General features: G+C 44.8%; 1 protein-coding gene across 3 annotated transcripts in view; it reads right to left on the bottom strand.

The window, feature by feature from the left end:
- The window catches only part of DDX11 (DEAD/H-box helicase 11), a 63,310-nt gene that overhangs the window by 13,197 nt on the left and 35,952 nt on the right, over positions 1-14,161 (bottom strand). For all 3 annotated transcript variants that reach the window (XM_075940737.2, XM_075940727.2, XM_075940743.2), the window contains exons 5-14: positions 13,383-13,540; positions 11,668-11,713; positions 10,056-10,163; positions 7,563-7,650; positions 5,695-5,900; positions 4,706-4,858; positions 4,536-4,582; positions 3,659-3,738; positions 2,074-2,118; positions 1,893-1,960 (exon numbers count right to left, since the gene is read on the bottom strand). In XM_075940737.2, the coding sequence (XP_075796852.2) occupies positions 1,893-1,960; positions 2,074-2,118; positions 3,659-3,738; positions 4,536-4,582; positions 4,706-4,858; positions 5,695-5,900; positions 7,563-7,650; positions 10,056-10,163; positions 11,668-11,713; positions 13,383-13,540 (999 nt within the window). The remainder of the gene's footprint in view (positions 1-1,892; positions 1,961-2,073; positions 2,119-3,658; positions 3,739-4,535; positions 4,583-4,705; positions 4,859-5,694; positions 5,901-7,562; positions 7,651-10,055; positions 10,164-11,667; positions 11,714-13,382; positions 13,541-14,161) is intronic.

Below are 14,161 nucleotides of genomic sequence, written 5' to 3'. Positions count from 1 at the left end.
ACAGGACTGAGCCCAGAGAGGGCTACAGGGACAGAGAGGCCAATCTGAGAGGTACTAGGACAGGTCCTCTTGTTGGAGTGTTTCCTGGAAGGGGTTTTTATTTCACAAGCAGACTGTGTGAGACTCGGCCAGAGGGCCAAGTCACCAAAGACCCACCTCAAAGAGAGTGCAGGCACGTGCAATCAGAGAGTGGTGCTGGTGAGAGGCGAGTGTGACCCCACTTCCAGTATCATGTAAAAAACTGGTAACACACAGATTATTAATATTATTTCATGATATAAGTACAGAGTTCTGTAGGTGTGCTGGAAATACACTCCTGAAATGCCTTTGGAAGAGAACAAAGGAACGTGTTACTTTAGAGAGCCAGGCAGACAGGAAAGAGAAGACTAGAGACAATGGAAGTTACAGGAGTCAACCAGAGCACAGGTTAAGATAAAACAGCAGAGGAAGACAACTTTCTCTAGGGATAGACTTCAGAAGAATCCCTCTCTTTAGTCCAGTAAGCCTTGCAATGTAGAGAACACTTAGTTACCCATCACAGATGAAACAAAAGAGGCTGGCACTCTTGGAATCTGTAAAGGTTGATCTTTCAACCTTGTGGGCCGAAAACGGAGGGATACTGATTGGAGGGGAGAAACTGCCTAAGAGCAGAGTTGTACACTGTTGAATTTTAAATGCTAGAGAAAGTATTTTTACTTGTTTAGTTTGTAACTGTATCAGTCTCTTTCTCGAGCTTAGTATCACTTAAATCTGTTAGGCTGTGTCTACACTGGGCCATTTATTCCAGAAAATCAGCCGCTTTTCCGGAATAAGCTGCGAGCTGTCTACACTGGCCCTTGAATTTCCAGAAAAGCAACGACGCTCTACTGTACAAAATCAGCCGCTATTCCGGAAAAACTATTCTGCTCCCGCTCGGGCATAAGTCCTTATTCCGGAACACTGTTCCAGAAAAGGGCCAGTGTAGACAGCCCAGTAATCTTTTCCGGAAAAAAGCCCCGATGGCGAAAATGGCGATCGGGGCTCTTTTCCGGAAAAGCGCGTCTACATTGGCCACAGATGCTTTTCCGGAAAAAGGGCTTTTCCGGAAAAGCGTGCCTACATTGGCCACAGATGCTTTTCTGGAAAAAGGGCTTTTCCGGAAAAGCAGCCTGCCAACGCTCCTTTTCCGGAAAAACTGAAAACGGAATAGTATTCTGTTTTAAGCAGTTCCGGAAATTCATGCCAGTGTAGACACAGCCTTATTGATTAATCAACTTATTCTTGTTTTTATTAATGAACACTCTCAGTGCTGTATACTAAGGGAAAGAGCATCTTCAGTGAGCCAAGAGGCTGGTGCATACTCTGGCAACAGCAGAGTTAATACATTTGGTGAGGGTCCAGTGAGGGGGACTGGATGCTGCAGAGATCTCTCTGGAGAACTGAGGCATACTGAGCATTACCCGCAAAGCAAGGTTAAGAATGGAAGAATCTCAAGGGACTTGCTCGTAAGGCTGACAGGACTGGTGTGGCAGGGAGCAGACGCGTTCAAAGCCCCAGCAAAGCTCTCCTTGGCTTAGTTCTGAGAACCCTGGGGACAGCGCCACAGCCCCCACATATATAACCCTGCTTCACTCACTGACAGCCTATGGCCTGAGACTATACTCAGCAGAAGCACACAGCTTTAGCATCCTTCCATAACCAAAGTGGGTGTGTGGGGAAAGCCCTTAAGACCAAGTGGGGAAATGGAGATAAGTCAGCAGGAAGTAGGTTAATGTAATGATCAAAGCATAGGACCAAGTCAGATATCTGGGATTTAGTCTTAGCTCTGCTATAAGCTTCCTGCATGACCCCTCCTCCCCGCTGCAAGTCACTTTACCTCTCTTAGTCCTAGCAGAAGACAATCTTCACAGTACCTTGAACAGGTTGATATTGTCAATCTGACTCTGAAACAGGAAATCATTGATGGATTTTAATTCTGTCCCTGGGAGAAGAGAAAAACGCATTACCTGCTGGGCCCACAGACCTTCACCCCACCACTATCTGTCTCCCCTGCGTCCTGAGCTGTATGCTGGCCAAGTCAGAAGCACATCTTACCTGTCTGAGAAATGCTCTGAGTGTTTGGATTTTGATTCACATTTCCTGCAAAATAATCAAACCAGTTCAAGGCAGCATGATTCACACTGGGTTTTAAACTTAAGCAACACACTTAAATGAGCTAAGGGGGAAATGCAGCTCTTGCACAAACAGCACCCTGGAATTAACCGACTGGCTGGAAAGTGGTTCTACAGTCAAAACACTGGCTTTTACTGCTGGTGTCTTTCCTTTCCTCTGTAGGATAGTTCCACATGATAGGACAAATATTCTGTAGCATCCCTGCAAGCTGCCACCTATGTTACTTTTGTGCAGGAGGCGGCAGATGCATAGAAACGCTAGAAGGGTTTATCATGCTGCACAGACTAAAGAAATGCAAAGCATCTTCTCACACAGACACTAAGCCCTTTGTAGACAGTGCCAATTGACGGGGGACAGTTCCCTCTCAAGCCACCGACTGACAAAACAAGGTTAGTTGTTGCCTCTGACTTTAAAATAGTAGAAATAGAAAATAATCCCCAGCTCACAATTCTGTAGCCTAACACCTGATGTTGCACACACTGCATTTCCTGATGGAAGTACTTAAGGGAGGGACCAGGTGCGAAGGAGGTAAGGAAAAAAGGGCATGAGAAAGGGGGGCTGAAAGTGTCAAATTGCATCTTCCTATTAGTGACAATGAAGGGTTCTTTACAGAAGGCAAAAGGTCCCCTCAAGACAAATATAATACCTAGTGGACAAGTAAACAAAAAGAGCCAGGTTAGCTCTAGAGGATCTAGAATCACAGCAGAATACAAGGCAATATTCAAAAGAGAAATTTGCTTTATGGTTAAGAGTCTGCCAAGGCAAGGGGCTTCAACAATGACTAGTATAGCAATTCTGTTCTTTTAGGGCTCTAAGTCATGCCCATACTGTAGTCTCACTGACATCCTAGTAACTTGACTTTGCGTGATGGGAGGAATTAAGTGTGCCAAGTCTGACAAATTGTAAAGAACACAATAGGGGTGGGCAACAACGCAGTGACCGCTCGTCGTGATTAGACCCCAGTGGGCCACCACAACTATATTTCCCTGCACGGCCACAGGTACGAGCAATCGCAGCTCCCATTGGCCATGGATCACCGTTCCTGGCTAATTGGAGCTGCGGAAAGAGGCATCCCATCCGCACCGCTTCCTGCTACTTTCATGGGCTGGGAACGATGATCTGCAGCCAACAGGAGATGCGATTGCCTGTACCTGTGGCCATGTAAGTAAATATAGCAGTGGGGGCCCACCAGGAGCTAACCATGGTAGACCAGATTTGGCCTGTGGGCTAGTATTTGCCCACCTGTGGAATACAGGAACAAAAAAGGCCTCTTTCCCCAGTGACCTACAGCTACTGCCTCCTTCTCATGAAAGCCTCATATGGATCCAGCAGTCAACATCCCCAGAAACAGAACAGGTTGACAAAGTTACCAGGTGCCTGAGCTAGGATATAAACAGCTAGTTCATATAAAAAAAATTGGCAGAGTGGAGGAGGAGGCAGTTAAATTCTGAGGAAGCACCTGCCGGCTCAGGGTCTTAGGAGCATCAATTAAGTGGAAGTTTCTTACCTCCTAGTATGGACACAAACCTCTCCAGCAAATACAGAATCTGTTTAATGTACATCAGGTTTTTTGCCTTCAGGCGTTTCCTATGGAAGAGTTGATGGTATTGGACACCAGAATGAATGACCCACAGGGACAGCACTACACACAGCTTTTTAAGTCCCAAACATTAGTCATCAAGTCATATAGGCCCCCCACGAAAGCTCTGGCCAAGTGTTCACAGATGCCAGAATCACTGCACTATTAACAACCTCACTTCAAGAATCCAAGGGTTTAACAGTTTCTAGCACTGATTTTTTTTCCTCTCCACTGGTTAGAATTATTTTATTTACATTGCAATAGTGCCCCAAGTCCAATCGGGATTTAGGCCTCATTGTGCTAAGTGCTGGATAACTATATTTATTAGCTCTATATGCAAGAATCATTCACTGCAGAGCTGGTAAGTCTGATGTAAGCTTTTGGATAGGGTTGATATACTGTATACAAATTCTGCCTTGGAGGTCAACAGAATTCAGTCTGTTTCAGCCATGAATGCAGATAGAACACAAAGGCTGGGAGAGATGTGAAAAACCAAAAAACCTCAGTTTATGGCACTGAATGTGGCAGTAGGACAGAGAAACTAGGAAAGAATTTAAGAAAATGAGAAAAAGCCACAGATGCTAAAATGTCACTCTCTCTGCCTCAATACATAGCCTGTGAACCAGGCTTTCAAGGCTTCTAAACAAAGATAATAAACCAGCCCTTTCCTTCTATCTGTGAGAGCATTAATGCAAATAGCCTTCCTCATGGGAAAAGCAGTACAAGGCACAGCAGATAAGAGAAAAATAAGCTTGGCATCTCCTCTGCTTGCAACTGTGGAGCTGTTCCTCTCTGGGATCCTCACCTGTATCGTTCCATGTACTGCAGTAGCTGGGAGTGGGCACAGCACAGCTACAACAGAAATAGAGCTGGTATTAAGGACTCCGTAAATGCTGGGTTCCATTACAGCTGCCATTGACTAGATACAGAATGCAAGAATGATCAACAGAGCAGTGACATCCAGCCCCAACTCACCTGAGAGCCACTGACTTCAGTGCTATAGATGCAAGTTATAGTGTCTATCAGATTGTGGGCCTCATCAATAATCACCACCTGATCCTTCAGTTTGATCCCAGAAGCGCATCTGGTAGATTCATGTAGGAGCATCTGGTAGGGCAACACCACCAGCTGCAGGAGAAACCCAAACCTTAATGACCTATTTCAACTGTATGAACAGTGGGCATTTAACAGTGGCTTTCCAAAGGCAGGAAAGTAATATTACTCCCTTTTGTTAAGGATGGGAAACAAAATAGAGACTAGGGGACTTGCTCAAGATCTTACAGCAAGCGTACGGCTGAGCTGGTAAGAGAAGTCGGGTCTTTCGACTGTCTGTCCCACGCACTATCCACTGGATGTGTTCTCCCCCCCACCCAAGTACTTACATTAATGTAATTTTAGCAAGGAACCTGCAGGTGATTGCCTCTCACAAATTCCCATGTTATTAGATGGTCACAGAGAAATTCTTCCGACAGAAAAATACACTGAGAGCAAAGGAAATGGCTCAGCCTGTCCTAGCATGTCAAGGTTGGCACCAAAGTACCAGTACAAATACCACTTAGCACTTAAGTCATCTTTCATCCAAGTATCTCAAAATGCCTTGCAAGCATTAAGCCTCACAATGTCCCTTGTAAGGAAATTTGGTATTGCAACTATGAGTGAACCAAAAATTTTGATATTTCCAAATCTTTCAGAACTTTTCATTCTGAGACAAGTTTCAATATTTTGACTTTTCATCCCAAACAGACTGGAACCAAAGTTGAAATGCTGGACTTTCCTTCAAAATGGAATTTCCATTTTTTGATCAGCTGTAGTTTTGCTGATGTGTAGAACACACTCAGCTTTCCAGTTCTTGGTTGACAGGGTCAGCAGGAAACCTAAGGAACACAGCATTACAGAGAACAGGCAACTCAGTTTATTTTCAGGTGCCAGGAAGCTATTACTAACCAACAGCCACAGCCTCTCACCTGGGCAGCAGGAATGGCATAGCGACTCCCATAATATGGACAGGCTTTAGTCTCCTTGCCCAAGGCTACCAACTGCTCAATATCTTTCACCTTCACTAGAACCTCGTCCCGGAGAAACTGCATTTGCTCATAAGAGTAAAATGGACACACAGCCCGGCTCACACGCCGTTTCTTCCCCTCTGACTCCTCTCCCTCACTCTTCTTTCCTGAGGGCAGGAGGCACAAAGGAACTATAAGTATGAGCAACATTCACACGAGTCAGAACAATTGCTGTGTATTTTTATAGCACCTTTCATTCATGGATCTCAAAGTAGATTCAGCAACACATCTGAACATCCACTACCTACCCACTGCGCACACAGTGCCCAATGCTGTACTAAGCACTGAATAAGACTTGCACATAATATTGTCCCCAGTGGATCCTGCTCTTACCATCATGAGATTTAGCCGCTTGGAATTTTTTTCTTTTCTCAGCCAACACCATTGTGCAGCTTCTGATATCACAAGGTGGCTTCAACAGTAGACTGTAAAAGTGTTCATATTTGGGATCACCTCTCGTACTAGTAGGAAATTATAAACACAAGGATCTTCCACTCAACAGCCTCCCGTTTGCAGTGACAGATTCAAAGTACTCAATGAGCACAAGTATCTCAAAAGATCTTAACCCCTTTGTGAGGTGGGCAGAGGGGAAGTCTAGTTTTTGCTTCTCTGGAGAGGATATTCCCATGGGATTCTCACTCCTGGAGTCTATACGCTCTCCAAGCTCTTAAAGGTATTTTTAGCTCTTAAGGGCAGTTGTAACAGGGAGCAACCCAAGCGGTCACCATCTCCTGAATTTAACCACGGGGATTTTCTATTCTATTCCATCCAGGTGCCTGTACAAAGCCCATCACCGCAGTACTAACTGCCCTTGGAACATTCCAATCAGTTTCAGTTACACAACAGGTGAAAGTTTCCAGAATCAAAAATACGCTTCAAAATAAAGAGCAAGATGCAAAAAGCAGCGCTGAGAGCAATGCTTTTGAAAGCTCCCTAGTCAGCCTGAATTTCAATAGGATGTGGCCTTCTTGGCCACTCAGGTGCTTTTGATAATCTGGCTCCACATCAATAAAGATAACCACTGTACTCCGAGGGAAGAGGAAATGCGTGAATGACAATAACCAAAACACAGATCAAAAGCCTACAGAGAAAATTAAATGTTGTGAAGGGACCTGATGGGAAGGCTAGGCTGAATTTTTGAAAGGCCTTGCAACGGCTTCGAGAAATGCAGGGGAAGAGCCAAGACAGCTATTATTAAAGGTCTGGAGTCTGCAGCAAGCTCAGCTCCATCACTAATCATGGTCAAATGTGCCTAGTAATCTCCGGAGCTGGTCCAAGCAGGAACTCTGGCTCACAATCTACCCAACCACCTCCACATTAAAGGCCACAGTCTTGGACTAGAGGCTGAAGAACGAGCATCTCAGTGGGTGGTACTTTAAAGAAGGATTGTCCCCAGTGGCAAAGCTGGAATTAGATCTACAGGAAAAAAATCCTGAATTCTAGCTCCTATTCTAGACAACTTTTCCATATCTACCACACAACCTTTCACTCACTGAAGCAGTAGTCTGGGTCACACCTGTTGATGCACAAAGCTCCAAAGTCCAGCTGGAAATGACACTCTCCCTTTGAAACAAACATCCCTGGCCTAGCTAAATTAGAGACAAGCCACACTTCCCAAATGGGAAACAGCAGTATTTGAAAAAAGCCCTTTGTACCTCCATAAACAATGGTATCAGCAGCCAGCCAAAGTGCACTGCACTGGAAACGCGTTCACACTGATTTTAGTAGCACTTGATTCCTCAGTAGTTCAGGTTAGAAAGTGCTCATACCATGTTTGTTCTTCTGCATTTCCATACAGCGGTCATTGATCAGCTGGACGGCCCCCAGACGGCTCACCTCCTCGTTCACACACAGGTTCTTAGCGAGAAACAGAATGAGAAAGGCTGTTTGGAAAAAGACTTATATACCTATCTCATATAAGGGACCTTGAGAGGTCATTGAGTCCAGTCCCCTGCCCTCATGGCAGAACCAAGTACTATCCCTGACAGATTTGCCCCAGATCCCTAAACGGCCCCCTCAAGGATTGAACTCACAACCCTGGGTTTATCAGGCCAATGCTCACACCACTGAGTTATCCCTTGACTCAACTAGTTGCTTCTCCCCCCCACTTGCTGCCTCAATCAGAGAGGCAGCAAGGGGGGAACCCAAGCCGGTGCCGGGAGGAGCCAGCTTAAAAAGGATCCCCCCTCAGCATCATCTACACATGGGCAGTGGGAAAATGGCGTGAGCAGGGATTGAAACAGTCCCGCTCACACCAGTCCCACTGCTGTTCCTCTCCCTTTGGAATATACAAGAGCCACTTGCAACCCTTGTACATTTCAAAGGAAGAGGCACAGAGGGGAACCTGTGCCAGCAGGGACTGCTTTGCTCCCTGCTGGCATGGATTCCTGCGCTCTCTCCCCCTTTGAAATGTACAAGAGTTCCAATGGCTCTTGTACATTTCAAAAGCAGAAAGGTAGAGGAAAACCTACAAGAAATACACAAGAGCTGAGGGCGGCTCCTGTACATTTCAAAGGGAGAGAGGCAGAGGGAACCTGCTCTCTCCCGTTGAAATATACAAGAGCCACGGGCAGATCTTGTATATTTCAAAGGGAGAGATGAAGTGGGATAGCAAGTGCCCCCCTTTATCGACTAATCGAGTTGTTGATGGAAATTCCATCGACAACTCGATTAGCTGATTAATCGAAATTTACATTCCTAGTCCACATACAGCATCCCATGAAGAACTGGATTTGACAGTCATTCCAGGCATCTCAGTCAGCAATTTGGAAATGGAAATGATAGATTTCAAGGAGTCAGATATCTGGGTGGAAAAATTCATTAAGCTGAATTCTGATTTAGAATGCCTTGCTCGACAATCTCCAGAATTGGCAAAACTCCACAAACGGACTGACATGAAAAAAAAAAAAAAAATCGGAACGCGATGATAATCTGATTCTGCAAATTTGGAAAGAACTTCCTGTTACATACAACACCATGCAGAATATCAGCTTGGCCTTACTTTCAATGTTTGGCTCCACCTATACGTATGAGCAGGCTTTCTCTCATTTGAATCACATCAAGGGTACTTTGCTCTCAAGATTGTCAGAAGACAGCCTGAATACGTGCATGAAGCTGAATTTGACCAGTTATGATATAAACTTCAAAGAAATGTGCAAAAAGATGTAACAACAGAAGTCCTGTTAAATAAAGTTTGAATACATAATGTTTCATTTATGCTATTATTAATCATGTCAATTATCAATAATATTAAGTTGTATAATATTTTCAGTCGTGTAAATTGGCATTCTTATCCGGCTCTTTGTTGACCACTTGTTCTGAATTTTACGGTAATTTGCCTCTTTGGTTTGAAAAGGTCGCTGACCCCTGACTTAAATCTATGCCCTTTTGTTACTTTTATCATAAAACAACTCAGTGCTTTTACTCAAGAGGAGGATTTGTCAATCCCTGTTAAGTTTGTAAGCTGTTACAATGCGCCTTTAAAAAGAAAGTAACAAATCTGACAAGATTCCGCTGCAGCAAGAAGAGCTGTGCACTCCACAGAGATTCCCTCCAAAGAACTCTGGAATTGAGGCTCATTGATGGTTACAGATTTGGACCGGCAGAGTCCTGAAGAGTTTGCAGTCCAGCCTGACATGTCAAGGAGCTGAAACATGGCTCAGCGGCAGCAAAGGTCTCACTTGTTGTGGCTGAGAGGGGTAACTTAGTGGCTCATTGTTCTGGGAACCCCATGAGAGTCTGACCCCAAGCACATAATGTGGGAATGAAGCACGGTACAATGTCCGATTCAAAAGATTAGGGAAGGCCAGTGTCTTCTCTGATTTTAACAACCTAAGCTAAGCCTGTTCATTACTAATTAGAGAGGTAAAGATATAATTGTTTATACAGTTAACCATGAACAGTTACACACAGGCTCCCATGGAGCTGACTGCCACCCCATGCTGCTGGCTCTGTATCCGAGGCAGCAGTGTGGGGCAGCAGCCAATCCCCTGGGAACAGGGTAGGCAAGTAGGTGCGTATAACATGCAATCGCTAAAAATTTCATTAGTTACATGGTTACCCAGTTATTCACTTTTTAATATCCCCATTGCTAATGTCACTTTTGGATGAGCAAAATTTGGGCACCTGAAAAAGCGAGTCTCAAATACTTTAACTAAGCATTTACAGTGACTTCACTGTCATATCCCTCTCGTCTCCTGGGCTGTTACATTCATCGGACAGCATTTCAGTTCCTCTAAGAACCACTTCATAGTGTTGCATACCTGCCTGGACCCGAGGGACACTAGCCGTATCTCCTCACCGAAAGGGCTCTTCTGAACTTCATGCACAAACTGAGCCAGCTGGGAGTGTGTGCGGCTGCAGTAGTAAATCTGTGATGAAACAAAAAAGGGAGGCTAGAGGAACTCAAGAGAAAGTTCCTTCCTTCTACCAAGAACATCATAAATACAAGGTGGGGTACGTGTTCAGTGATATGAAGGTATGCACAACATTCAAAAAATTACTAGATAGCCTTTCCTCTCCTGCCTCACACCCCATGTTCTTGGGTTTATTTTAGTTGATTCCACAGGCCTACAGTATGGGCATCTACAGGGAATGCCAGATAAGCAGCAAAGCCAAACTCAAGCTATCATCACTGGCATCCACACAAGTGAACAACAGAAACATTACCAATGTTCAGAGCCTGGTTTTGGTAGCACCCTTGACAAAGGTCCTGTAACTGAGTGTACAAACCACAGACTAGAAAGGAAAGTGTTGAGCAGCTACTTGGGCCTAAGCAGCCCCACCATGCTACACGGGCAAAACATGGGTTTCAGAAGGAGCTCAAATGGAGACCAGTCCAATTCAATAGCAGCAACCAGTAGAGGTGAATAGAGCTACTCTTAGCTCCTTGGAAGGAGCACTGAGGAAGGTCAGCCCTCTAGAACCTCAGCCTATCATGAGTCTGCCAGACCTGCAGAGAAAAAGGACTCTTGAGACTTCGAAGGTCTGAGATTTACTTGTGATTCATACTGCTATCTTTACTTTGCCCACTGGCACAAAGTGGACTAGTAGGAACTAATTCAGGGAAACAGCAGCACAGCACATAGGCTGCAGAACACAGCTGTCTGCCATCGGAACTTGATGGCAAGGTTAGGCCTGGATTCTATTACCAAGTCTTAGGGCATGCAAAGGGGTGTCCATCTACCCTGCTAGGAGAGAATCTGGGTGGGAAAGACCCTCAAAACCTGCACAGGAGGGATCTTGAGACAGACCCATGGGAGGCCTGGAGACCTAGGATTATCCTTGGACTCTGTTGACTATCCTGAGTGACTCAATTGGAGGACTGAGCCTCTAGAACTAGCATCCCAATGTGAGGACCAATCAAGGCCTGGAGGCGGGGGAGCATGGAAAGCCTCTTCCCGCCTTGCCAGGAGCATGAGGTGATTCAAAGCACCGCATGCTCCTGGCAGTATAGAGGAAACTTCATGCGCTTCCTCCCCGTCCCCAGGCTGTAATTGGCCTGGGAGCAGCAGGGCCTCCACAGGCCGGATCTGGCCCTAGGAGGCCCTTTTGCCCACCCCTGCACTAAGAGAACCAAGTGGCAAGCAGGCAGTAATGGTCATTACTAGTATCGTGCACTTTCAGTCACTTCAGGGAGAAAATCTTAGTTATCTTAGCAAATAAACTGTCTAAACAATCAGTTTAAATCAAGACAGTAGCAAGAAATCCCTTTATCAGTTCAGTGCATCCACAAAGCTTCTTTTGACAAGCTGAGGGGTAATCTAGATCCCTGGTTCCTAGTTCCCTCTGTGCCATACCATACTGCAGCTCTCAGGAAACTAGTTCTTTTACACACATTGTGAAGGAGAGACGATAGGCCCCTCCACATCTTACCTTGGTCACATGTTCTTCCTCCAAATCATCATCATCTTCATCCAACCTGTGGGGGTGGGAAAACAAAACCATTTTCTTTCAGTAGGTTTCTAAAAGATGTCTCATATACAGTGCTCACCCTTGAGAAAGTGACTTCAAGCAAGGTGGCAGCATCAGCTCAGGAAAAACCTCCATCTCTGTGCTAAAGTGAGGTTTTTAGAAATGCTCCATAAGTCTGATAGAAAGTTATCAGGGTCACTATTTAGCAATTACATCTCCAGTACCCAACCCAGCACTAATCTGAGCATTCTTTGGCATCCTCTTTACCAGGCACTTTACAAAGTTTAGGAGGATTTATTAGCTCATGAGCTCCAGACCCTACCTAATCAGTTCTACACTATTCCTTGGTACACTACTTAAAATGAAACCTCAAGTAAAACATATATGCTACGAATAGGGGCAGAGGTCAGGAGAGCCAACAATCTAATATAAGAGATTCTCTGAAAGGTGTTAAACCAGATTGGATGACTGAGAGGTGCAGGCATTAAGTTTAAATCAGAATTTGGATTCATTTTGCCATGTGTTTGAGCATTTAGGATGGAAGTGAGGTACTATCTGCTCTCTGTGTTCAGTAAATAACCAAAGGGATTTTGGGGCAGTAGACATTTGCTCTACTGTCCTTGACTAAAATCATCTATTCCCCATACCATTGCTTAACATCACGTTCCAGTTACAGGCAACCCCTGCACTTATGACTTAATTGGTTTCTGGAGAACCGTCGTAAGCTGGGCTGTTACAACTCAAACCCTTACTGCCCACAGGGGCAATGTTATGAATGGGGGTTCATTCCTGGTCTGCTTTGCCTCCTGGGAGTTGTAGTCTCCTGGAGCCAGGGGGCTCTGCTGGGCAGTAGGCGGCCCTGCAGCGCGGCGTGAGGAGCAGTGCAAACGGCACGACGAGCCAGCCAGCCGGAGAGGTCGTAGGTTGGGAGTCGCTTGTATGTGCCTAGTTACCCCAGAAGTGACTGCATTTCAGTGCTAGGTTAAGCAATTCCATTTACATGTAGTTTAATACATGCTTTGGATTTATTCAGCTAGAAAAGAATGCTATATTATACTTCATGATCAATCCAAATTTTCAGTGTGCTTTGCTATTCTTCTGGTAACATATGGTTTAAGCTGAAACCCAGATGTCAAAAGAATTATGTGCCTATGAGACACGGTATGTGGTTTTTATACAGAGGTTCAGTGTCCTTCAGCAGGTTCACATCTTCTTTTTACATGCTAGAGCCTCAAAAGCTGTCAGTAGTAATTTGCAGAATTAACATCTTTTACTAACCGCCCAAGGAGTATTTTACTTCTCTGACGTAAGGAATTTGAACTCGAGTCATTTAACCAGCACATGGGCTTAGATGAAGTGGCTGTCTCTACACATTCCAGAGAAGATACACTTCTTCAGATCAGAATTCAGGCCACAACGCTGTCAACATGAAGCTGATCCAGCTGAACACAAGCTGCTGGGGTTCATGTATTTCATGGAAATACAAAATCTGACTTCCAAGGCTTAAATAGGGGAGAAACTCCAGATTCATGAAAGGCACATTTAGATCTAAGAGGAAGGATCCCCAAGTATCCACAATCGAACCCCAGGAACCAGCAAGCCAGAAACTCTCTGCATCATTATCACTATACAAGAAGCAAGTCCCTGGCAAGAAATTGCCCATTCTCAAGCCTTACCCGGATCCCACTTTCGTCTCCTCATCACTCTCATACTCGGCAAGGATCAGCTCCTCCTCCTCATGATCCAACTGCTCTAGACCATGTGATCCTAACTCCGTTGACAAGATCTCCTTACTAAGCTGGAGCAGGCGCTGAGTCTCATCATCTTCAAGCCTCTGGAATTAGCACAAAGAACGACCATTCACTCCCAGACACAGAGCACACAAGAGACAGTTCAGAGAGCCGCAAGGTCTCCTACAGAACGCCGGGAACAGGATTCCTCCATATCCCCAACACAACAGAGAGTTACATGACCAACGATATTTGGAATGGTTCAGCACCACAGGATACAGTCAATAAAAAAAGACAATACAGATGTGCTTGTGCAGTGAACAGATGTGCAAAAACAAGTACTTATGTGCAGAACTACCCATAAGTAACTGATGTACCAGAGGTCCATCTAGTCCAGTGTTTCTCAACTTTTGTTTTATAAAGTACCCCTTTAAAAAGAAACCCATTATAAGTACCTCCTGTTAAAAAAACAAAATTAGAAGTATCCCTAGTACCTACAGTCTTCAGAAACACACATTTTCTACCATTGTAACACATTTGTTTAAACAACTTAATCGTAGCCGGGTAGGTGATGAAATTTTTGGGTATAAAAAGTACAAAAATAATAAGCGCTGTAAAACTTAAAACAAAAAATTCAGTTTTCTCCAAATTTCAGTTGTGTTGAAGTACCCCCCCAGATATCTCTCAAGTACCCTTAAGGGTACTAGTACCACTGGTTGAGAAAC

This window comes from Pelodiscus sinensis, chromosome 1 (genome assembly GCF_052426305.1).
Source record: "Pelodiscus sinensis isolate ZL-2025 chromosome 1, ASM5242630v1, whole genome shotgun sequence".
Taxonomy (NCBI): domain Eukaryota; kingdom Metazoa; phylum Chordata; order Testudines; family Trionychidae; genus Pelodiscus; species Pelodiscus sinensis.
This window is presented reverse-complemented; position numbering and strand designations above follow the sequence as displayed.